Below are 25,000 nucleotides of genomic sequence, written 5' to 3' on the forward strand. Positions count from 1 at the left end.
ACAATGGAACCTCTATTTTCTATCTTTACTTTAAAACCGTTCGTGCCAATCCACTTATGTGATAGTTTTTCAGTTTTGTACAACATGAAGAAGATGGAGTAATCGCAACATGCTTATGATAGGCTAAGTTATATTTGGGAGTGACGTTTCTGTTGATTAAATTCAACCACGAGTAACGGTTTATGCTTTTCAAACTGCATATTAGAATGTGTTGGAGATATCTGCAATTCCCGCCTTTTTTGAAAAGTGTTATCAATCTTTGAAATATCAACTTATTACTTATCTAAATCAAATTTTAAGGTTGTCTCTTACGTGCTATGTAAATAGAGGCTCCTCAAGGTGTCTTTTTTTTTCCAACCAACCTCATAAAAAGAAAAATTATAAATTAATATGTAAATTGGTAGATATTCTACGGGGGAGAGCAATCTCGATTTGCTCGATGGAGCGCGCAAGGTGGTATCGGTATTGCTTAACAGGCCGCGGAAGATGGTATCTGTATTGTTCAACGCGTTAGCAAGGTGTTCTGGGTAACTTGAGTCACGAGGCACAATGTCCTAAGGAGCATCCATATCAAAGGTTCAGCATAGCGATTGAAGGCGAGTAATTTTTGAATATTTACAGCGATTTCTTTCATTTGGAAATCAAAGATTACAGTATCCGATAGAAAGTCAAATTGCGTGGGTCAAAAATCGATTTTTCAGGCACAAATCATAAACAGGGGCGACGATTTGTCAGACACAAATGAAATCAGACTCAACAGAGGCGACAGGCTCGGCCACAAACTGCTAAACGCAACCTCAGAAAGCCGCAAAAGCATACTCTCACTTGTATCAACATTTTCAAACAATCTTCGATCATTTTTACAACACTTATTCACAGATAATAATAATAATCAGCTGGGCCCGAATATAATAAGCGAGTTTTGTTCCTATTTTATGGTATTTCAAGGAAAGAACCACATGGATCAAAAAGATGACGACGAAGGATTGCTCTCTAGTCATTGAATGTTGAATGTTCCTGTTCCAGTTTTACTATCACATTTTCAAGGCATTTTCCAAAAGTATGTAAATTGCTTTTCAATTGATAGCGTATCGTATCAAATAAAGTTGATGGAAATTAAAAATAAATGCTTCTTGTAGTTGCCCATCCTGTCCTTGCATCTTTCACTTTCATTTACCTACCTAATAGACCTCTTTCATAATGGCGGCCAAATAAAGTATCCTTTTGTTTTAATGCTAATAAACCTAACTACCTTAGCTACGACGAGCAAATTTCAAAAGAATATTTGAAAAATTCAGGACTTCAACGGGGTTTGAACCCGCGACCTCGCGAATCCGGTGCGACGCTCTAACCAACTGAGCTATGAAACCACTAACGTTTGGAGTTGGTCATTTGTGGGTTCTAATTGTCCCGTGAGGAATGAATCAATGATGAAATGATATATGAAATGAGTCATATATGAACTGCGGATATGAAATCAAGTGAAGCTATGATCTTCGCAGTTAATTAACGTAAAGACAAAAGGATGAAAAAGTGGTCGCCATTTATGAAAGTGGTCTATAGCCCTTTTCACGGTTAGTTTTTCTCATTTGCATTACAATATTATCTAGCTTGTATGTGAGGCAATTTCGGGCTTTTTGTAGTTTCAACCCGAAATTGCCTCGCATCCACGTTACATTACATTGTAATGCAAATGAAAAAAACTAACCGTGGAAAGGGCTATTAAATGTAAAATAATATTATGAAGACATCATAACGTGCAGCACACATTAATTGAAAAACACCTCAAATGCCATTCGTATTGTCCACTTGGGTAAATTCAAAGTGTCATTTTTTTATTTATTTTAGGAAATGAAACAAACTTGGGTAAATTAAATGTAATATCACTAAGTAATGGAAATTTCTTTTTTTTTTTTGGTTTGCCTAGGTAATGCCATGGTCGTTGGTCTTAAATCGAGGGTTATTTAAGTCAGAATCTTGTTTGTGTTTGTGGATCGAAAGTTCCATTTTGGACTCGAATCACGGTCGGACCTTTGGTTCAAAATTTAGGAGAATCGGCTTTGATTAAAATGATAAGATCCTACATCCTGCCTGAATTGCAAACTATAATGAACTATAATTTTGTCTTAATTAACATGTCGCTTCTACATTGCTCTGCGCATGATCACCATGACTGGTACAATCAAGACTGACTGTATTTGGAGTTGTGTTATATGCGATCAACATCATTTGATGCAAAATTATTTCGGAAAAGATTGCACCAATTCACTCTCTCATTAAAAAGAATCTTGAAACTCTCTCGATAATTAGAGCTTTGCAGAGCATACAATATAGGGTTGCAAAAGGAGTTTGCGAACACCAAAAGTCGGCTAATTCTATGCCACAAATACAAAGTGTCATAGTTGTCTCGCACAGTTTTCGTATCGGAGAATACAAGAAAAATGAAGTAAATTGAAAACGGAAGCGAGCAGATAGCGAAAAAAACAGAAAGCCAGATTAGAAGGCGAGCCAGTTGGTTATTGGCTTGTCTTTCAGCACTGTTCCTTGTGGATTGTGAACAAATTGTTCGCGTAAAGAACAATCCACGGACAATTTCGAAATAGCAAAAAAAGACTACAAGACAGCTTATAAAGCCGAAACAAACGCTAGTAAAGATAATGAAGGGCTTGTTATAGATATACTCATCCAAGCTCCAGGGACGCTTACAATGATACTTCAAAGACGAAACGTCGACAGTGTTGGATTTAATATCTGGGATGCAAGATAACACAGCCAAGATCCAAAGGAACACTATGACACGCCCAACAGATTCTTTAGACATCCGCAATCTGGTATGAAAAGGTTTAACAAGTGCCAAATATCTTTCCACTGCAATTGTGCAAACCGTCAGAACTCCTGCGTTCATCGAGATTGGTACAATAGCATTTCCCGAAAACAGCTTACAGATCAAATCTCCTGTGAATCCCTGAAGACGAACCGATGTTAGAGCAAAGTCGTATAATCCAGGACAGAGTAAGAGAGTCACTAAATCAGCAACAGCCAAGTTCATCAAGAGATAGTTGGTCGTAGTCTGCATTGATGGTGTTTTCCTCACGATTGTAATGATGATACAGTTACCAAGAACTCCTGGCAGAATGATCGACGAGTACAAAACAGCGAACACCACATCTTGTCCCGAAATAGCGATAGCTTCTGGCCGAGAGAACGACGTGTTGATGTTCATTCTTAGTTTTCGTCCTTTTTTTAAAAAACAGTGGGCGAGTTTAGTTTCACTGCGTCTCACGGAAACAAAACAAAATTAATTTCTGCTTTTTACAAAGAATTGACACATGTAAAAAAAAAAATTAATATACCAATTGGCCTATTTTTCAAAGAGCAGGTGCGAAGCTGACGCTTTTCAATATTTGTTTACCTTTGAAAAGGGAACAGAACCGAGATTGACAATTAATTACCTCCGTATCTCAAATTGCACACTTTGAGGTGCCATCTGTAAATCTTGGAGTATAATTTGACAGTTACCTATCACTAAAATATGTAAATCTGCTTAGTTTTATTTAAGAAACATAACTAAAAATTCGAAGATATCTTGACAAGAGCTCTACGTAAACAGACTGAGATTCTGATCCACGCGTTTGTTAGCTCCAAACTGGACTTATGGACTACCTGCTGATAAATTATCTTGAGGTTGGTAAGACCAACACTAAATCGTATGGTGATCGGGCTTTCTCCATAGCAGGCCCAAAGCTCTGGAATGAACTTCCCTTGGAGATCAGACAGTCGGCAAACGTAAATGTCATTAAGAGAGTTCTGAATTCTTATTTATTTAAACAAGCCTGCGAATTAGTTTAGCTATATCTCTTTATGGTGCATTTTTGGTGCTTTTTTACGATTATTAGTACATTAAAAGTTCTCCTTTTATAATTTTTCATTAGTTTATATTTACCATTGTCATGCTGAATGTGTTTCTCGTGTACATTACTTAAGTTACACCAAAAGTAGATCTAATAGCCACTGACTTCGCGCTTTAATTTGCTGTGAAAAAGAAATTGAAGTGAACTCGGAAATGATCAACATGCTCGATGCCAATGTTAATTTATTCCCTTTTATTTCCTTCAATCTTTCTGGGTTTTGCATTTTACTAGCAACCACATGTCCTCTCAGGGAACTATTTTACGTTGTATCGTTTCCTCAGAAACGACGCGTAGTTATTTTTACCTCAACTTAGCTTTTTAAATCAAACACGGGTCGAACTTAAAGGGGCATTATCACGGACGCGCGTGCGCCAGGGTTTTTAATCGAAATTGAAAAATTCAGCCTAAACTTTTCAAGTTTGGAGAGGTGCAGACAGTATGGTGACCACAGTCGCATGCAGAATTTTAAACACTCAGCGCACAAATAGTAATTCAATCTCTTCAAGAAAGCAAAACAGTGCAATTCTACAATGAAGAGAAACAATTTTTAAGGCGTGAATTTACTGGAAATTCGACGTATGGTGTTAAGGCCTGTCCAAACGGCAAATGTTTCGCGACCAAACATCAAACATTGTTTGGTGACCAAGCATTTTACCGTTTGGCCACCTTGTTTGCTGCTGTTTGATTGTGTTTGGTCGTGTTTTATAAAGTTTGAAGGCCATCAAAACCATTCGATCAAAGGACTTAAAACATTTCTTTTGTTTTCGTGTTTGATAGGCGAAGTTTGCTTGTTTGGACAGCCGTATCAAACATGTTTGGCGCCCGCATGGGTACTACGCTTGCACAGCCGCCGTGTTGTTTACGTATTAAACTTAGTGACCCATAGTTCTTTGCTTGTGGAGTTTGGCCACTCACTTCAACATCAGCATGTTTCGTCACCAAAACAATGTTTGATGTTGTTTGGTCGCCAAATGGAAGTGTGGGTCGTTTTCTCTACAATCCAGGATCGAAGTCCATCTTCGCGGCTCATTTCTAGCTGATCGCTTAAATGTCAGAGACCACCACATCATCGTTTGTTGATAAACGTTTCCTATCTTCGTTCTAAAACGTGTATTTGGATATTGGCAAGATTTCCGCACAGGTCCCTACTTCATTATGCATACGGTCCTTTGTTTCAAGAAAAATAAACGGACCAAATAAAAATTTGCAGAAATTGAATGCCTACCTTCTTTTTGCTCTCAAAATGGTCCTTCGTTTCCTTGTCAATTCACCAAAACACTGCAAAGTGAGGGTTTGTTTTCTTTCCTGTATAATGTACGGCTCTTTTCGCCGAATCACGAGCGGTGCATAGAGAGGGCTCGCACATTGTACAAAGCAGCGATATGCTCAATGATGTTTCCGAATCGATCACTTTTGTTTTGCTGACGCCACAACCACTCCTGTAGGTAGCTTGCAAACAGATCCACGGATGTTCCTGTACAAGGCATACTTCGTTTTACTCCCCACCATGTATTTTCAATGCTCTGCGTGTGGGCACGCGTGTCTGAATCGACGAAGTTTAGGAGATGGTTAACTGTGAGATGATGATAGCCCTCGTCTTGTAGGCAATCGTAAGATTTCCACATGTCGCTCATCGCGCGTGTTCCAGGCAATTTTTGAGCGCGGATAATTGGCAAGAGTATCTCTTTATCCCTGCGCTCTACCGAAACAAGGAAGCGGGCCTTGGTTTCGCGGCAAATGCCACCAAAGACCCACTGTCCTTCGATGCAGCGACCTTTGTGATACTTCATCTTGATCTTGCCAAACTTGGACTCATCAATCTCAACAGTTGTACCAGGACCGCCTATTGGCGTCGCATGTTGTTTCACTATTCTATCTGCAGAAACCCCCGGCAATAGTTATACCAATCTATCACCGTTTCTGTCGAGGTGGTTTCTTCATCTAACGCAGTTTCGTGCACTGCTTGTGTTGTGGTGAATTTATGCGCCCAAGCGTAAGTTAGGGCGAATATTTTTTCAAGGGAAACCTTACTACCAGAAAACCATGACTTCTGGCGGATTGAAGCTTGTCCATTGCAGTTTTTTCTAGAGCATCGCTAAACAAATCCATCCGTTCCCGATGAAGTTCGTCTTTGCCATTTGAGTGCGTTTCCGATCTCAGGTTTAGGGCATTTCATTGAGGACGAGAGTAGATTGTGCTCTTTGCATCACTCTATGCACCGCTCGTGATCGGCTAAAAGTCGGGATAGTTTCCATAAGTTTAAAGTTGTTTCTTGAGGGGCGGCCATATTAGTTTTAAACTTTACAGTTTGATGAAAGAGAGGGGTTAACGTCGACTCAAAGATTCTTTACTGCAATAAATCCTGCATAAAAAATTTCCCATATAGGATGCCCCAATCACAAGGAGGTATACTCTTCCGTGCAGTGTTCTTTTAAGTGTGCAGCACGGGGATGAAAAAAACAAGCAATTCAGACATTCACAGATATACTCGATTAACCTCCAAAAGAATTTTACAGGGTTCAACCTTAAGCCTAAAGGGTTACGGTTAGCACTATTAAGGGGTCACGTTGTTTCAAAAGAAGCAAAATCAGTGCATTTGTTGGTGGTCGGCACGGCACGCGTATATAATTACTTATCATTGTTATGTAAATTGTCGTCCAGAATTCCGGAGAAATATCATTATCAAGGTGCGAATTAGCAACTTGACACGTTAGCTTAGTGGTCTAGAAGAGGGACAAGTAATCCAGAGGTTTACAGTGGTACGGAGTTCAAGGCAGACTGCGGGAGGAAAAAGGACAGAAAGAGCCGGGCGGGATCTGGAATAGAAAGACAGGACAAAGGAATCGAAAGAGGAGAGCTGGGACGAAAAGAAAGAAACACGGTGTGAGCAAAAAGGGCAAAGAAAAGAGAGAGGGAGGGAGCGAGAGAGAGAGAATGAGGTCCACTTTTCATCATTCCGTAAGTACAAATTAGCCATGTATATATTCGATTCCCTTGGGTATACGCATTGTTCTACAAAACAATGGCGCGAATGCATAATTAATTTATTCTGCATGCATAATGAAGTAGGGACCTGTACGGAAATCATTCCTGGATATTTTTAAGAAAAACGTGCATTTAGAAGAACTGTACTGGTTGTGTTCATTTGACGGTGGCACGCCATAAAACGGCAAGCGGTGAGAAAAAAACACGGCTAAATTTTTTTCTATGCTTACCTTGAAGTTCTTTCGACTTCAAAGTCGTCTCCTGGAAATAAATGCACTCTCTTTCAGGTTTAATATGGCATGTAATCTTGACAATATGTTTGAGGTTATCGCAGAGAAAAAAAATTCTGTGTGAGTGCTTGAACCGCCGACAGTGTTCCCGGTCACACTTAATTGAATTCAACTGTTAGTGAACAAACATGGCATGATATTTGTGTTCGTTTAAATTTCCTGGACTCCAAAGCGGCTTTTTCATCGTTTCGAAAATGGGTAAAACACGGTTGTTCTAAATCTGGGCATTTCATCAATATCTATACAATAAACAGAAAATTACGTGGCCGCTTGGGGATACGAATTCTATCTTCTTGTGCTGAAAGTATCTCTCACTCGTTTGCTGAGCTCACTCGTAAGAGATACTTTCAGCACTCGAAGATAAAATTCGTATCCCCACGCGGCCATGTAAAATCCTCTCTTTATTATACCCATAGAGCGGTTTTCAATTGAGTGTTTTGCATTACTTCACTCAGTGATTGGTTCAAAGTTCTCGCGCCACTTTTTCAACCAATCAGAAGTGAAACTAAAACTAATTGTGGCTTGCTCGTGCATATTTTCCCGCGCTTTGTGTCGGCGAAGTGTAATTACTTCGAGTTTTGATTGGATTACTGGATTGTCTCCGTCCTTTTTGATTGGAAAAAGTAATTACTTTGGTTTTGGTTTTACGACACTCATTAGAAAACCGCTCTAAAAATGCCAGGAACCGCCGGAGTCTGTCCTCTGTATGTGGGACGTTATCCTCGTTTGGTTGCTCGGTGGCTAATGCCCCATGTTTCCCAGGGATAAAGGGGGGAGGGGGGGATTCCAGTGAAAAGTGCATAAAAGTTACCCAGTTAGGTCAACCATTAAAGACAGAGTCATTATTTCCGCTTTGTCGGCAGTGAAACCTTTTTTCATCGTCTCCTTAAAAAATGCTCGAAAAATGCCAGCATATTAATATACAAAAGCCAAACAATCAGTCATAGTTTGTAGCTACTCCGGTTTGGAATTGAAAGTGACTTAACAAAGTTACAATTCAAAGATTCAGCGTTTTGACACTTAGCAAGTGTCTTCATCAGGGGTGAAGAGAAACCGTCGGAAGAGTCCTTTTATAGAGACGCTAATTAGCGACCTTACTTTAGAGAAGGTATGACCCAACGTCTGAAAATGCTTTTGAGCAAATTCGACGTTGTGACTAGACAAAAACATTTAAAGGCCTCTATAACCCCTTGGACGGACGGGATAACCCGCCGTTTTGTCCGCGTTTGCCATATAGCGTTACAAGAGCTGGTAACAGTTTTTAAACAGTTACAGAGGAAGGACTTTGGATATCCATTTGCCTTCAAAACAATGACTTCGTATTCTCGGCTCTTTCATCTCAGAATCACGTGAGGATCGAAGGCATTCCGCCCTCGTGAGCAAGGTTGTGGTCACGGACTTTTTGTGGCAGATTGGATGGTGTGAGTCAAAAACGAGATATTTGTCCGTGTGCGTTGGTTTACGATAAACACTAGTTGCTAGATTTCCCCGGTCCGCTCTATATACATCTAAATTCAGGAAAGCCAAATGTCTGTCGTTTTCACGCTTGATGGTGAATTTGATAAGCGGCTCAATTGAGTTCAAATGCGTTAGAAGGCGTTCTGCGTCGTTTGCTGATACGCAGAAACGATATCTTCAACTTGCATATCGGTGAATATCGACGGTTTCTCTTCACCCCTAATGAAGACACTTGCTAAGTGTTGAAACGTTGGGTGTTTGAGCTGGAACTTTGCTAAGTTACTTTCAATTCCAAACCGGAGCAGCGACGAACTATGACTGTTCATATATTAATGTTTTGTGTATTCGTTTTGCCACAAATATTAATTTTCAATTGCAGTTCGGGAAGGTCCTGTCGTAAAACTTGGAACATTTTCACTATGGTTGTTTTCTCTTTTCTTAATTTCAATTCAGTTTTATCCGAAGCCCAGTAACCCGGAAGTGTGGATCTCTCTCATTTGGCCTTGGCCCATCATCTTCCGAGTCGTTGACGTCAATGAGCATCGGAATGACGTAAATTGCCGGAAATTGTTGTTTTTGTGGGCATTCAACTTTTCATCTACATAGAGCGTTAGGACGAAAATTATTCAAGCAAAGCTGGCAAAATCTGTTACACTGGCGATTCAAAGCACGTCTTGGTTCTCTTAGCAACGACTATCATCTCTGTTACACGTACACATATCCCGTCTTCCTTTTAATTTCCCGGAAAAAAGGAAAATATCACGAAAACAGCAGTCACAAAGTCGCATACTTTATTCAATTTAACTCAAGACTAGACTTTGATTGAGATGACACAAGGCAATATGTAGGTCGACAGCCCAAGTTCGCATATCGGCTTACATGTAAAAGTAAAAGACAAAGTACGTAAAGCTATCTTTAGGTCCTCCCACTTTTAATTTCTTGAGATTGCACGGAAATCCGCCATGTCAGTATTCATTTTTGCACGTACGAAACTCCCTGTTTCAGTAAGCATTTTTCTTCTTTTTTTTTCATTTGCTTCCGTTGTTCGAAAGATATAGTAAAAAGTTGCAAAAACAAGCCATATACACGATGTGGTAAGATAAATTATTACTTTCGCACTTCACTTTTACATGCAAGTAAATCTGAATTTGTGCTCGGTAGACTAACATTGCCGCGCTACTAGGCATTTTCAGGCCGCCAAAGACTCTCGTCTTGAATAAATTTAACGAGTCTTGCTGTTAGAGTTTACGGAGCGAAAGGAGCGAACCGCGTCCACCCTTTCAGTCTTAACTGCTATTGCGTCTGTAAAAGGTATTGATAACCGTTTGCACAATGGTATTAAGCCAAAACAAATGAATGTCACAAAATTGACAAGCACGAGGAGCCAGAGGCAGCCAAATTTCTGTCTTCGTCTTGAATTTTTGACACCAAAAATGCCACAAAATTGACAAGGGAAAAGATCTTAAGCCTTTTGTTTATTTTTTTAAATATTTAAATCCAAAGAGGAATCGCTTGCAACGGAAGTGGCAAATACCTTACTTTAATATCTTAATCCTAATGAAAGTTGAATAGACACCGATTACAATGAAAAAAGCCTGATATGGTAAATTGATCACCGTACTGAAGGAATTTAGTAGCTGACGTTTCGTGCGTTAGCTCAGGCTAACGCTCGAATCATTGGCCGTGTTTTCACGACAGCCGTTGTCAGTGCTTAACATTTCTGAAAGTGGTTTGCTTGCAGACTTCGTTAAGCGACTTAAAAATAATACGTGTTTTCACGGGTATTTACATGTAAAAGATGAGAGAGAGCACGTGCCAATACAATAAAAATAACCGCAACCGACTCCTCTTTGGCCGAAAGTAATTGCAAACTCGCTTAAGCTACCTGGTTTGTTCGCTTAAATTTAATGAGAATTCTATTGAAATTTGCCGACTTTCTTAACTTTAAGCGAATTGGGAAAGGAACTGCTTTCACGGAATTTTCGGTTATCACTCGCAAAGCGACCATTTTTGGGGCCAAAATGTACGGGAGAACACTTTGAGTAGCTTGGTTCGACTTTATCAATGCGAAATGCTGCGTAAGAATAAATGCTCTTGACATTTAAAGGACAGCAGCTTCTCCCTTGAAAGAGACAAAAAAATATATAATCCTTTTTTTGGAATGAAACGGTAAGGAAAGCTCCAATCTCGGCCATTTTCCGTCATGAATCCGTCGTTCGTGTATTTCCGACGGGTCGCCCTAACCGCTGATAACTTTTTTCTTAACGAGCTCTTTTCTAAATAAGAGTTATTATATAAATATCGGGATTTTTCTTGTTCCTAAAACTGGATATCTTCATAGTTTGCAAAAAATTAAGATACTATGTTTATCTTTCACGTATCGTCATGGTTACAGACATGTTAGGCGATAATAATAGTGTTGTTCACGCGCCAAGTCGTGTGACCGTTGTTGTCATTATCATCTCATTTTAATTAGATTTAAAGGGGATATGAATTTTATCGTTTCGTGCTATGATATCTCTCACGAGTGAGCAATCCATCGGTACTCGAAGATAAAATTTGTATCCCCGCGCGGTCATGCACTCTCCTGAGGCCTTGCAAGGGTAAATTCCGACAAGCGACATGGCCCAAAAAGTAGCGACAGCACATAAACTGAAATTCTGACGAATTACATCCGTTCCCAGCAAAATTCCGACAGCAACGCCAAGGCCGAGAAAAAAAAGTAGCGACAAAGAAATAAAATTGGAACGGTGGTTTGGCATATTTTGACACTAAATTCAAGTTAACTGCCGAAAATATGAAGAGAAAAATGAGGACTTACGAAGTGAATTTGTGTGTCAGTATGGAGAATTCCCACACAGCACCAGTCTCTTTAATCGCGAGAGAATGGACCTCTTTAGCTTGTACGTTTTGTTTTGCCATTTCAGACCACGTGATGTTCCCAAGGGAATTTTCCCTTTTGCTTTTTCATAAGTTATGCATACATATGCACGTGCATAAGACGACATTTGAAAGAAACTGTTTCATAGAGTAACATCACGTGGTCTGAAACGGGAAAACAAAACCTACAAGCTAAAGAAGTCCATTGCTAGCAAAATCATAGATCTCAGGAAAAAGTATAAGAATGCCGTATACCCCGGTAACTCGGCGGCCACCTTGTGCAAACGCAATCCCGAAGGATAGCGGGCGGACTTAGACAATCCGGATTCGTGGAATAACCTGTTTACAGGAATAAATGTTTGGGATTCAAAGTATTCGGATACAAAGTTTCCACTCTGGATTCCGGATCCACAACGTTCCGATTTCGTGACGAATCTGGGAACTTTTCATACCGGGTTCATGTTTGCGTGTAAACACCAAAACGAATCCGGTACTTGAACGTTCCGGATTTGTCACGAATCCGGAAACTTTTGCTCCAGTGTAAACGTAGTCATAGTCTTCATTTTAAGATTTGCGGACACTGTAGAAATATTTTATTGTTGTGCATCACATAGCAGTCATACCAAGGACGAATAAGTCAAGGTAAGACAAAATTTCATTTATTTCTTTGTTGTGATTTATTTGTCTCAAATTGACCGCTACGCGGATGGCTAGTTGCCTGTTACATGCTCCATACGCGAAACCGATTCACTGTGGAACGCCCATCAAGTTTGGAGCTGCAGGCATTTCCGTATCACGCGCCGTTATATGACTTTTCTTAATTGACGTGATCACACCAAGTAAAACACACTTACCCTGTATGTTAGTTTATTGAAAAACAAATAATTTTATTCAATTTCCGACAGCCACGAGAGTATTGATTTAAGTCTGACACGGGAAATTTTAAAATTCGGAAAAGCTACAAGGGACCTCCCCCTTCCCCCCCCCCCCCCCGGAAGGGCCTCTATCCTCTACGTGTCTACCAGAAAACAAGGTAAAGATAAAGTCGCAGAAAGCAAATTGGCTGTCAAGAAACTCACTGAGCTGTCACATTTATGTTCTTATCACTCTTTTTTATATCATCATCACCGTCGTCATCATTTCGAGCTGGACATTGCAGGACACGCTTTTTTCATTCCTCTCTATGATTCGTAGCATTTCATAGTTCCTCTACCCTGTACCTAGTGTCGTCAGGTAGTTGGTCGAGGAATGTTCTTATTGGGCGACCAGGTTTTCACTTACCATGAACTGTGTTTTGCCATAGCAAGACGTCTCTTGCCATTCACGGCTTCTTCTTTGTTCCTTTATTCTCGAGATTATTGGTCGTATTTTGCCGTAGAGTTGAGGCGTTCTTTGCATGAAACATTAAATGCAGCACCTAGCATACGAGCGTATGCTCCATGAAGTTTCTTTTCTAGTGATGTTGTCAGTGTCCAGAACGTAGCCGGATAAACGAGAATAGACTCCACGGTAGCTCGAACGTCTAATTTTGGGACTAAGGCGGAAAGTTCTTTTTCTTTTGGGCGATTTGAGCCTGAAAACATTCTTAACATGTTCTTAGAGATGTTTGGTTGTCTACTGAGTCCAACTACAAACTTACAAGTGATGAAGGATAGTCCATCATCAAGGAACATAATCACTCCGGAATACAGTAATTAACATAGCAATAATGTAAGACCTCTTAATTCAAAATCTTTGCGTATTACCTTCTTGAACATATTGCAAGAATCTTATATCAATCCTTTTAAGGCCATGTTAATTGCTCACACTACGCTTGGGCTTCCTGTGCTAGTGGGTCGGTTTTTTTAAATGCAATGGTAGTGGTGGTTAAAGCAGTTTGTATTCTTTTATAAAATGATCCACCTCACCCCAAGCCGATAATAAAACCACCTTGCTCACATGATAGGATAAATGGTAAAGCGCCATTAAAAAAGACATGACTTTTGTAATGAACATTCACTGAGAAAGGAACTTTAAGTAACTGATTGTTTAGATATAATTTAGAGGTTTACCACCTCATTAGCCTCATTTTAATAGCTTCCTTTTATTATCTAGTTTGCATGTCTTTTCCCGGAATACATTCCTCGCATTTACGTAGCTTTTCCTGCTTGTAACCCTTCTGTTTTAGAATTTCGTATCTTAAGATCACGTTCTCTCCAGTATAAATTGGCCAGAATTTTTCAATCTAGGTTATACAGTCATTTACAGTTAGAGATTTGCGGAGTTGTGTTTTTGTGAGTTTTAGGAGTTTTCATCAAAGCGTTGCTTTAATACAGGATCAGACGTAAGTTGCACTTGTTGATATATTTTGTTGCTTCTTTTTCTTTCGCTTGCTCGTGGTCTTTGGCTCTATTTTTTGATTGCCCGAATTGTAATTTTCTTTGTAGTTTTCACCGCATGTGAGCAATAGTTGGTCGAGTTGATTTTAACAAATACTCTTAAAGGAAACCCTTCTGATTGTTCCACACTGTGGTTGAAACTTCACGTTCTGTAGTGCACAACAACTCGTGTCTGTTTCATTGGGTAGGCGACAATGCATGCCAGGCTATATCAGTCAGCTCAGTAGGGAACTTACGCTTGGGCGACCGCAACGGCTACGAGAAGGCCACAAAGCAATGGGTTTAATGAGAAAAAACAAAAGCTCTGAACGCCCTGCACGTGCATTTTGCATTATGGTACATTTCTTTGCCGTCCTCCTCTTGACAACGACGTGAATTGACTAAATTTCAGGTTGTGTAGAGGACGGGAGAACCTGACGGAACATTTTCATTTTTCATTTTTCCCTAACAAACGTTCATGCCAATTTTATTCCTGTAATTTTGACACACACTTTCCATTCCGAACGACTCGGGGTTATAACGAAATTATTACAATAATAATAATGATAATAATAATAATAATAATTACAGTTTTTGGAGCGCCTCGCTACGCCTCGGCGCTCTTACAATACTAAATAGAAATAATGAAAAATTGATAACTATTTACAAATTTCTATACAGTTGATCTAAATTACATAACGGGAAATGATATTTTTAGGCGAGGTTCTCCTCGGCGGCGTCGTCGTCCTTGCGTAAGCTGCCTGTTGTCAGGACGAGGACGGCAACGAAATGTGACCAGACCGCAAAACGCACGACATATAACCGACATAACCATTAAACAGGTTTAATTCTTCCTTGTTTGACGCACAGGAACAGGAGTTCTTTTTCCCACAAACCACTAGAAGAAAAACGAGAAGAAAATTTCATGTATACGACAAACACGAAAATGCCTACTTTCACGTATTACTAAGCTTGATGCTAAAGTCTCAATGATTGGTAAAAGAAGAAAATGATCGTGCTAAGCGTGCGACACGCATTGTAGCACATTCTTTGCGGTACTCTGCATAAGAACAACGTGAAACCACCAAATGTCACGTTTTGACTAATATACTAATATTTCATTCTCTGTTTTTATTTGGAAACCTCTCTTACCACTATAGTTTTAGCATATCTCGCTCACAATGCACAATGTGAACCAGGTGGAATCATCGCGAAAGGTTATGGTGCAAAGTTATCTTTTAAGGTGACTTCGCCGTAGATCTTAAAATTAGGGACTTGAAAGCCCTGGTCAAACTATCGAACAAAGTCGGATCGTTGGATTGTTCAATGTAAATGTTGAGATGTTGGCAATACAATATCCCAACATTGCTCTGACGAAACATTCAAGTTTAAGTTGGAGCTAAATTTGAAAATATGGCGCAAACACAGATTGAACGAAAAGAGCTCGTAGCGTTTATTGTACTGGAGATGTCGGAGTACGGAAATGACGAATTGAAACAAGGAAAAAACAGAAAACTTTTACCAGAACGGGTGGAGAGGGGTATGTTTCTGTCGTTGTACAGTTATCACTACAAGATACACCCGCGTTTAATTAGGGAGATGATGAGAATGAGTCCGGATCAATTTGCAGAGATTTTAATAATGAACGCGATTGAACCAGACATCTGCGAACAGAGTGACAATCACGACGGCCTTTTGGTCCTCGTTCGCCATCTTTGTTGAAAATGATGCTAAATTAGGCTTGGGCTTGAAAATAAGATAGCGATTCGTGATTGGCTAGCAGGGCACAACTTTGTTGGAAGAAGAGCAAAACACTGCAACACAGTTACGTCGAGCAGAATAGGTGGTTTTCGGGTTACGTCATCGCCGCCTCTTGGTGTACGTAAATAAGAAATCTCTTATTAGCTCCTTTTGTTCATCCACCAGCAATTGTACATTGCAGCATTGTTATCTTTGCCTCTAGAGATTGGTTGCAAACCACCTATTGTTGTGCGTAATGTTTGATCAAAAGCAAACTCTATCCAACACTTGATCGAACAAAAAATTTTAAACGAACATCTTCCAACATGGGCGGCCAAACAGTCGAACAATGTTGGATCGAGCAAAGTTGGAGTGTTTAATCCAACTTTGTCCGATAGTTGGGCCAGGGCTCAAGATCTACTAAGGCGACGTCCACGAAAACGTCACATCAAAATAGAATTGGCTCTATCGTAACTCTTTCGCGATTATTCAACCTCGTTCACGTCTTAAAATGAGGGCGAAGAATCGGTCGGAGTGGTTGCAGAGTGAAAATAAAGAATGAAAGATTCTCTCAGTGTTGCACACTCACGTTTCCGTGCATGACCTCAAATTTGGTGATTTCACGTCGTCGTTAAGCAGAGTACTGCAATAATACACGCTAAATCCGTGCTGTACGTGCAGCGCAATTATCTATGATCTTTTAACCAATGATATCATTGTTTTGTGATGTTGTTGTTGCCTTCGTCGTCGTGTTTCTTAAGCTTCCTACTCCCTAACTGACCACGGCACCGGCCCATCGAAACTCTACAAACCGCTAATTTAACCCTTTCATCGCCATGGGCTCACTGCCCCATTGACGAGTAAAATCGTCTGGCGTTAGATAGAGTAAAATCTATAAGTATTAATTGGCATTTATGGTAGTGAAAGGGTTTTAATGAGCAAAACCAATATCTTTGAATAGTTCAGGTCCCTATTAATACCAATGAAATTGGTAGACAGTCGAGGTCGATTTAGATTCGGAACGACATAGAACGATTGCTTCATGATACCAATAACACGAAAATGCAAAAGGCGTCAAAGTAGTGCTAATTAAACTCCCTTACCACGTAAATTTAACAAATTTGAATTTAACGTCAGCATACATCAGGTTACTTTTCATTCTCTGTATTTTCTTCAGCGCCGTTCCACTGCCAATAGCAATGTTTCTCGTGACGCTACCCATTGTTATTAATATGCCAACCAGAACCTAATTTGCCGTTGAAACAATGACTTCTTTAATTTGTTCCATGGTTGGCAAATTGAATATCAAAAGAAATGTGACGTAAATGTTTGTAAACAAGAAATATCGCTATAGCACAAATATTATTTTCAATTAACGTCTTGTTGGCATAGAGTAGTAAAGTTGACAACCACTCAAACGCCATATTTGGAGAGGAAAGGGCTGCTGCCAATAGGGCAGTTTTAACCCTTTCACTGCCGATGGCTTCCCCATTGACGAGTAAAATCGTCTGGCGTTAGACAGAGTAAAACCCATAAGTGTCAATTTGCATTTTTGGCGGTGAAAGGGTTAAAGGGTTAGGGTCTTGGGTTACGAAAAAGGGAACAGGTGGACATAAATCCAATCAGAAGGGCTGAGGTATGTTGCCTTTCTTTGGACTTTTCCCTCGCAAGTATTTGCTATTTTCATGTGCCAACCTTTTATGCCACAGGTAACCCAGTCTAATGGAAGCAACAAGTATTCTGCTAGAGACGATAGGGGATGAGGATGTTAGTCCTCTAAATAAGAAGCGTAGCAGAGAACTCCGCGATTCAATGAAGGAACAAGATTTAGAAAAGTTCAGGGCAATCTTAAACTCGCCTTCCTCTACAAAAGACCTTAACTATGTTAGCAGTTCTGGCAAAACGTTATTACAATTAGCAGGAGACATAACTGAGGAATCCGTGCGTAATGATGTCATCAAGGATCTATTAAATAACGGAGCCGATTTAGAGGTGGCTTTGCTGCACGCCGTACGCGAAAGTAACTCAGAAATCGTGGAAATACTGCTTCGGTATCACAACCAAACACCTCAAGCTTCGTCAAAAAGTCTTAACGAAGAGCATGTCACCCCGTTAATCCTGGCCGCGTCGTTACAGAATTTCGAAATTGTCAAGCTATTGTTAAATAGTGGATTCACCATCAGCGAACCGAGCAAGCCTCATTGCAACGAATCCAACGGAATGGTAACTGGGAAGCTGGCTTCCGCTTTGCACCGCTTGCACGTATACCGTGGTCTGGCCAGTCCTGTGTATATTGCAGCGTCTTTTCTTCAAAACGTCAAAGTTGGCAACGACCCTGTCCGTCGCGCATGCGCCATGAATCAAACACTACGTGAGATGGCAAAGCAAGAATACGAGTTCAGCAAAGAATACGAAGACCTGAGTAGTAATTGTAATGAATTTGTTGTGGCGTTGTTGAATGAATGCCGCTCCATGGAAGAGATACAGTGCATTATGGAAACAAACGTAGAAGATGCAGGATCTCGTAACGTGAAAGGTCAATTTAATATGCTAGAGTTTGCCATTGCAACCAAAAGCGATAAGGTTGGTTTGCTTATTTTACTGTGGTTCGTGAATTCCGAAATACCCCTCTCGAGCTTATGTATTGACAATGACAGCTGCTTGTTGGGCATGACTTTGAATAGTGTCTCCACAGATTCCTTCTATCTCAGTCTTAACGACCACAAATCCCCCCACCCACCCAAAAGAACATTGCTCAATTAACCGTTTTAGGTATCGAGGAATTCAATAACTTGAAACCGGGCATTCATTAAATGCCACAATCCTGGGCAAAAGTCTTTGGGACGGCTTTTTCAAGTTTCGTTCTTTTTTGGTCAATGAATAAAACGAAAGCCTAACAATACTCCTCCTTCTTCTCCTCCTTGCCCACCAGAGAAAATGCTGTGTATGAAGAAGGGGAAATAACCGAGCTATCCCTCAACTTGTTGGGGGAGTGTAGGAGTGTCTCAACAATTTTACTTGGATTGTAACCTTAAGAGCTTAGGCAGAAGTCTTCCCGATTTAGTGATTAGTTGCTAACAACTTTTTTACTTTACTGGCAAAGTGCACTTCCAGTTACAAGCAAAATTTATCTTGCAGTTTGTTAGCCACCCTTACTGTCAGTTGTTGTTGCACGCAGAAGTTTACAAAGATGTCTCTTTCCTGGAGAGGAGTATTTGGAATCGATTTCTCTTGATACTACTGGCGTCCGTTATGTCTCCTGTTTTGTTCACGATTTGGCTGGTTTATGAAAGCTGTTTTCCCAATCATAAAATTGCAAAGATGTTCTACGCTCCTTGTGTAAAATTTCTGATATATTGTGGACTTTACCAATTATTTCTCTTCTTACTGATTATAACATCGTGGACAAGTGTTTACAGCCACTACGCCTTTAATGGTAAGTAGAAAGGAGAGTCGCTTTTGTAGCGCTTTTAATCTTTATTTCAGTTTACCTCAGTAGTGTTTCGGCCAAGAGGCCTACCAACATTGTAGGCCGAAATCCCAAGGGGTATCTAACGATCTCCCGCGGCATTAGTCATGATAATAAAAATTGATGGCTATGTGTCAGTATGCCGCACAGATTTCTCAAAAAAAAATTCCTTTTTCGCAACCGGTGTTGCGAAGGTTCTTGGCTCTTTGTGTGTTCTTCGACAGTTAACCCGTGAATACATCATTGTGATCGGAGAATTTTCTTCCAATTTGGTTAAATATTGTACAAAGTTAAACTGCAGACAGTAATTCGAGAGCAGCTGATTCGAATGGATGCAAATTCTGACTTTGCAGACTAAAAATTTTGAGACAGTGCATTCAGTTTTTCATATGATGGTAGAGATCATGATGATACCTCTCTCAGATAGTACGCTCTGTGACTGGCTAAATTAGCGGGCCGTATTCTACCTTAAACTGAGCTACAGAGAAATCTAGAACGTGCACCTGTAGGCCCCAGCTGGCTTGATAGCTCAGATTGTCGTAGAGTAAGTGCACTCAGCCCCATTCGAGCCTATAAATTTTCAGGTTTTTTCCGCAACTGCTAAAGTTGCGTCATTGACTGGGTTTATCATTTTCACTTAGAAAGAGCTTGTTATGTAACAATCAGCGTTCCTAATACAATTTTCAAAGTCAAAATGTTCTCAATTCCTCTCTGCAGACTGGTTGGTTTTATCGTTTATCATTGGACTATTGGTGGACGTCATTAAAGACTTGCTCCAACTTGGAAGAGAGCGTTTCTTTTCCCATGTTCCAAACTCCATGGCTTTGGCAACGATTGTATTCTTTGTCAGTCATTACATCATTTGGTGGTCAGCTTCAGCAGAGCTGTCTAGGGACGGCGTCAATTCACTAGAGCATCTAACAAATCATAAATCACATGAAATTATGTTAGTCTCTGAGGGTTTTCTTGCTGTGGGGATACTGCTGGCCTTTTTCAACAACCTGTCATTCATGCAAGCCAGTTCTAGCGTTGGCCCACTGTTAGGCGCCTTCGTAGAAATGATGATTGATGTGGGAAAGTTCGCTTTGTATTTCTTTTTCATTTTCTTGGCGTTCGCTGTGAGCTTCACCAAGCTGCACACGCAGTACTTAGCGGGAAGAAGCTACTTTTTATCGCACGCTGAAAACGCGACAAGCGAGCATCATATTGGCAAGTAAGTATTATTCATTACCTTAAAGTATAAAAATAAAAGGCATGTTTGAAGGCGTTCTGAATATAACTGTCATCTGGTCAACTCGTACCACGAGGGGGAGTTGGTAGAATTCGAGACAGTTAAGCAAATTAAACCCGAGACACAGTCGCGGGTTTGCATAACTGTCGAAAATTCTCCCAACTCACCCGAGTGTTAAGATGAAGCTATGGAAACACGGAAAAAAGTCCTCTATTGCTTTTATAAAATATTTCTCAAAGATAATTCGACAAATGAAGGAAAATGCTAGTTTTCTTCTTCTAGATTGAAACAGATTTTCTTGATACACACTCATATTTCCTACCAGCCAATCAAAACGCGATTCTGACAACATATAACAAGCAAAATTCGTGTGATGTCACAGCCGTGTTTCCATACTCTCATCTTAACACAGGTATTGACCAATGAGAGTGCGGGTACTACTCTAATTATTTTATAAATAGAGGATATTACATGGCCGCTTGGTGATACGAATTTTATCTTCTTGTGCTGATAGTATCTCTCACTAGTTTTTGGTCCTTCAGACTCCGCGGATTTTTCTCCAGATACTGTGGCCGTCTTCGCCTCAGCTCTCATGAGGAGAATACAATTAGAACTTCATCTTGATACAATGTTAAGACTCAATTAAGTGATAACTTCCCTCATTATCATGATAAAATCACAGGTTCACTTTTTTTTTAGCCTTGGTGAGAGTATGTCGGTGACTTTCTGGGCGTTGTTCGGTGAAATTGACAGAGACAACTTTCATGTTCCGGAGCAGGGCTTTGAGATCTTGACCAGTGCGAGCGTAATAATATTTGGTGCGTTCAACATCGCAGCAGTTCTTGTGGCCCTTAATATGCTGATTGCTATTCTGAACGAATCTTACACTAGGATATCGGTAAGTTACCAACCCCTTCACATCGTGTTGGCCAATACTGTCCAAAATTGTTGCATTTGGTGTAGAAAAACGTAGATTGATTTCACGTCCATGGATCGGAGGTAACATGCTCCATTTCGACAATTTAGATCCTAGCGATGTAACGGGACAATTGTCATCTGAGACCTCAGTAGTTCAACGGCCTAGATCCCACAAATTTCAGTGGTAGAGCATACGAACTAGTAATCGGAAGGTCGTAGTTAAGAGTCTTATAAAGGAGCACTTGGATTTTTTCCCGAGTATCCTCCAGTTTACATCGGAAAATACATCGGTTTTCCGGGTTCCGCGCAGTTGTGCTACCCAAAATTAAGTTGAGAGTTTAAAAGTCTTGCACGGCTTTGGATCAGAGAAGACTGCGATGAATCAAAATTGATTAAAAAGTATTTATGAAAATCCTTTTTTGCGTTGTTTTTTCAGTCGTGCAGTAGTCTATTTGACTTTCGATTCATAAGTACTTTTTATCAAAAATTGTTGTGTTTGGTTTAGAAAACGTATATTGATTTCTCGCCCACGGAGCGGACGTAACATTTCCTATGAAATTCCGATAGTGTTTCTTTTTTCTAGTGACGCGTGGACTTTAATGCCAATGTTCTCCTCATTCGAGTGCAATTAGTTTTAGAAAGATTTGCTAAATTCAACGGACACGGTACGGTCCTATTGCTCAGTGGTAGAACATCCGAACTAGTAATCGGGAGCTGGGTCGCAGGTTCGACTCCTGCAAATAAAGAGCACTCGGTGTTTTTCCGCGTATCCCCGTGTCAGCATCGAAGAATAAGATCTCTCAGTTTTCCTGGTGCCGGTCAAGTTGTAGGGGAACTTAAATTTTACTTTGCTCTTTGCGCTGACAAATACAACCTTGTCCAATATTGTCGAGTACATAAGCAGCTGGTTTTTATCTGTTTCCCGAAGTTGCGTCCTTTTGCTAGGAGGGTTTAAATTAATACCTGCATAGATAGGGAACAAATGGGAATATTCAATACTGTAGGCTTCTTGGAGTTAAGTATGGTAAAGTGGCTCCCACCAGTGTGAACAGGATTCCTGTCCTGTCTGTTGCCACATGGTCACTGAATTTATTCTGGGTTTTAATCCTCCGAGGGACGTCCGTTTTTAAAGAAAGTGGGAAGCGTATTCAAAGTATTCCACCCCTCCTTCGATGAGAAGGGACCCTTTCAAAACACAGGGAACGCCGGGTCTGCGTGATGGCTTAGTGGAATGCACCACTCATCTGCGGGACGCTTGGAAGTGCCCTACGTTGTTCACTTAAAGACGAAAAGCGAACGTTAAGCACCGAAATCTGTTGGAAGAACTTTGGCCTAATCTAAAATTTAAGATGCTTACTAGATGCTTATGCCTCTTTGGCATCGTTAATGACTTAATTTTTGTCTCTTATATTCAGTTTTCCTTTTTTATTGAATCACAGGAAAAATTGGACATTTCGTGGAAGTTCGTGAAAGCAAAGATGTGGCTTCGCTGGATTCACAAAAGAGGAGTTCTTCCCCCTCCGATCAATGTTTTGTACGTATTTCTTCCAGTGTGTTGGGTTGTCAAGCATCTGGCATCAGCCTACTTTCCTAGGCTCCTCAAGGTCAGTGAACAAATCAGTAACAGTAATGCTAAACTGATGACTTTCCTGAGGGAGAGGTTGGGGTTTTACAGGCAGTCCTAACTGGGGAGAGACTATAAAGAGTTGTTTAGAAAATGACTTTTACCAGACTAACTCGGGCCCTGGACGTCCTCGGCCAGGCGACCTACACTGATCCTTTAGTTATTTTAGCTTACATACCAACAGACGAGTTTTCATCAAAATAAATTCAACTTGAGATAAAAACATGGCCTCGAGGCTGTAGCGAGCGAAAAGGCGAAAAAGGGGAAACTGCCTTCCCCTATCAACTTTCCTTGCAGTCTCAGTTTTGAATTCCCAAGGACGCAGCGTCCTCTGTGCCAACTGTCGGCCTATTTATTTGTTCTCCATGGTGATCTTCTGTAGGCTGTCCGCAAAAAGTTTCAAAGAACGATGCACAGCCAGGAGAGCATCAAAACGATTAAGGAGGAAAAGGTAAACAACTATTATGATAACTTGACTCATTTTTATCGAGCTATACATGATATAGCGGAGCTTCGAACAAATTTAGAGAAAGCAAGAGCGAATTGCATGCATTCGTGGTCTTAGTGACCCGGGATATTCGATCAAGCAGCGCTAAAGTTTTCCTTGTTGTGAGGCAAAATAGTGTATTTCTGGAATGAACAAGAATTCTACAGAACAGAAACAAAAGTCTTTGCATTACAAATTTCAAGCTGTTATAAGTATGAATCCACAGACTTCAGTCACTTTGACGGTCATTGATGGAAAACCCAGCTTCCGAATTTGTGAAATGATGATCTACGTATTCTGAATGCTGATCTTTGACACTTTTTCCGAACAAGAAAGAGAAACGCGTACGTCTTCTTTGAAAGTTACACTCCACAAGGGATAAAGCACACTAGCAGGGCAATTAACTCCAAGTGTTTTGCACATCGTAAAACTTCATGATTATAGTCTTAAACGGAAAGTAGAGCTTTCGTGGGGGTATTTCCTCAATGTTTAAACGACAAGGTTGTATAAGGCTTGTATATGAACGTTCCGTGCCATGGAAATTAATTACCTTGAAAATGTTCTTTTTGTAGTCCTCCCATCACCATAGCGTGGTTTAATTTGTTTGCTTTATTGTTTTCTTAAAAGAGACGAGAGGTTATTCGCCATCTTGTTTTGAGGTACTTGAGACAGAAAAGGGATGGAACCAAGTTGGGTGAATCAGGTCAAGAGGAATGTGACAAGAATTCCCGGTAATGAGCGGCCACAGCCTTCAGGAACCGTGTTTCGCTGAGCAGTTGGGTGGTGCGAGAAAGAAAGCCGGGAAGTTTCCTCTGGTGGCCGATCTTGTGCCTTAACCATGCACATTTTCTGCTTTCGTGAAAAGCTGCTGAAGTAAAGAAGGAGCCACATTATTGATCTTGTAATGAGGGCCTCTAGTTTATTAGCCTTTAGATGCTATTTTGAGCTACCCTCGATAAATAAAGACTTCACTTCACTTCACTGCGCCATCCTGCACCACTAAAACCTTGACCATTTCTTAAATGACGTTTGTTTTTGAAATATTCCTAAATACGTGTCCTTCGGTGGTGTCAGAGAGAATTTAATATTTTATCACACAAACAAATTGGGAAATGGGCATTTTATAGTAGTGCGCCTTTATTTTTTTGGCGAAAAAAAGTATTCTCAAAATAGATCGGTCTGTAAAAACGCTATGACATGGGGTCCGTACGCACTAAGATGTCAAAATTTGTTTGGCTCAACCAAAAATCTCAACAAAAATTGTCTCCCCCAAATGTTCAATTTGGTAATCGTGGCCGCACTTAAAAACTTTTTCTTTAGATCGTGTCGTGTAATATATGTATAGTTTTCACGCCTGACAAAAATTTTGTCCTGCTCCGAAGCAGGACGACGACAGTGCCATTAAAGTTTGGTAAGGCCTAACAAAATTGACAGATTTTTTCGCAAAATAAACAAAAAATTGCCCAGACAGTACGGGCCCATAGGCCCGGTAGGGCCTTCGCAAGAGAAAACGAAGGCCTTTGGAAACAAAGGAAATTCAATTTTTTTTCTGTAAGAAAGCAATGTCGAGTTCCATTTTGTTATACCGGGACAGATCTATCTCATATCTTCGTAGTGTTTTCAACGTGTCATGGAAAACGGTACGAAGAT

General features: G+C 40.3%; 2 protein-coding genes across 2 annotated transcripts in view; one reads left to right on the plus strand and one right to left on the minus strand.

Moving 5' to 3' along the window:
* Nucleotides 1-1,666: 1,666 nt before the first annotated feature.
* On the minus strand, nt 1,667-3,335 carry LOC137991064 (QRFP-like peptide receptor). The gene has a single exon (XM_068836189.1). The coding sequence runs from the start codon at nt 3,221-3,223 to the stop codon at nt 2,210-2,212; it is 1,014 nt and encodes a 337-aa protein (XP_068692290.1). The 5' UTR covers nt 3,224-3,335; the 3' UTR covers nt 1,667-2,209.
* Nucleotides 3,336-13,698: 10,363 nt separating this feature from the next.
* Nucleotides 13,699-25,000, plus strand: part of LOC137985240 (transient receptor potential-gamma protein-like) — a 12,906-nt gene continuing 1,604 nt past the window's right edge. Inside the window, exons 1-8 of the mRNA XM_068832798.1 lie at nt 13,699-13,847; nt 17,331-18,204; nt 18,760-19,057; nt 19,808-20,303; nt 21,021-21,219; nt 22,679-22,843; nt 23,246-23,314; nt 23,978-25,000. The exon at nt 23,978-25,000 is cut by the window's right edge and continues 1,604 nt beyond it. Coding sequence (XP_068688899.1) covers nt 17,344-18,204; nt 18,760-19,057; nt 19,808-20,303; nt 21,021-21,219; nt 22,679-22,843; nt 23,246-23,314; nt 23,978-24,085 — 2,196 coding nt within the window. The 5' untranslated portion in view covers nt 13,699-13,847; nt 17,331-17,343 and the 3' untranslated portion in view covers nt 24,086-25,000. The remainder of the gene's footprint in view (nt 13,848-17,330; nt 18,205-18,759; nt 19,058-19,807; nt 20,304-21,020; nt 21,220-22,678; nt 22,844-23,245; nt 23,315-23,977) is intronic.

The sequence above is a fragment of the Montipora foliosa genome, chromosome 2 (assembly GCF_036669935.1).
Source record: "Montipora foliosa isolate CH-2021 chromosome 2, ASM3666993v2, whole genome shotgun sequence".
Classification (NCBI taxonomy): Eukaryota; Metazoa; Cnidaria; class Anthozoa; order Scleractinia; family Acroporidae; genus Montipora; species Montipora foliosa.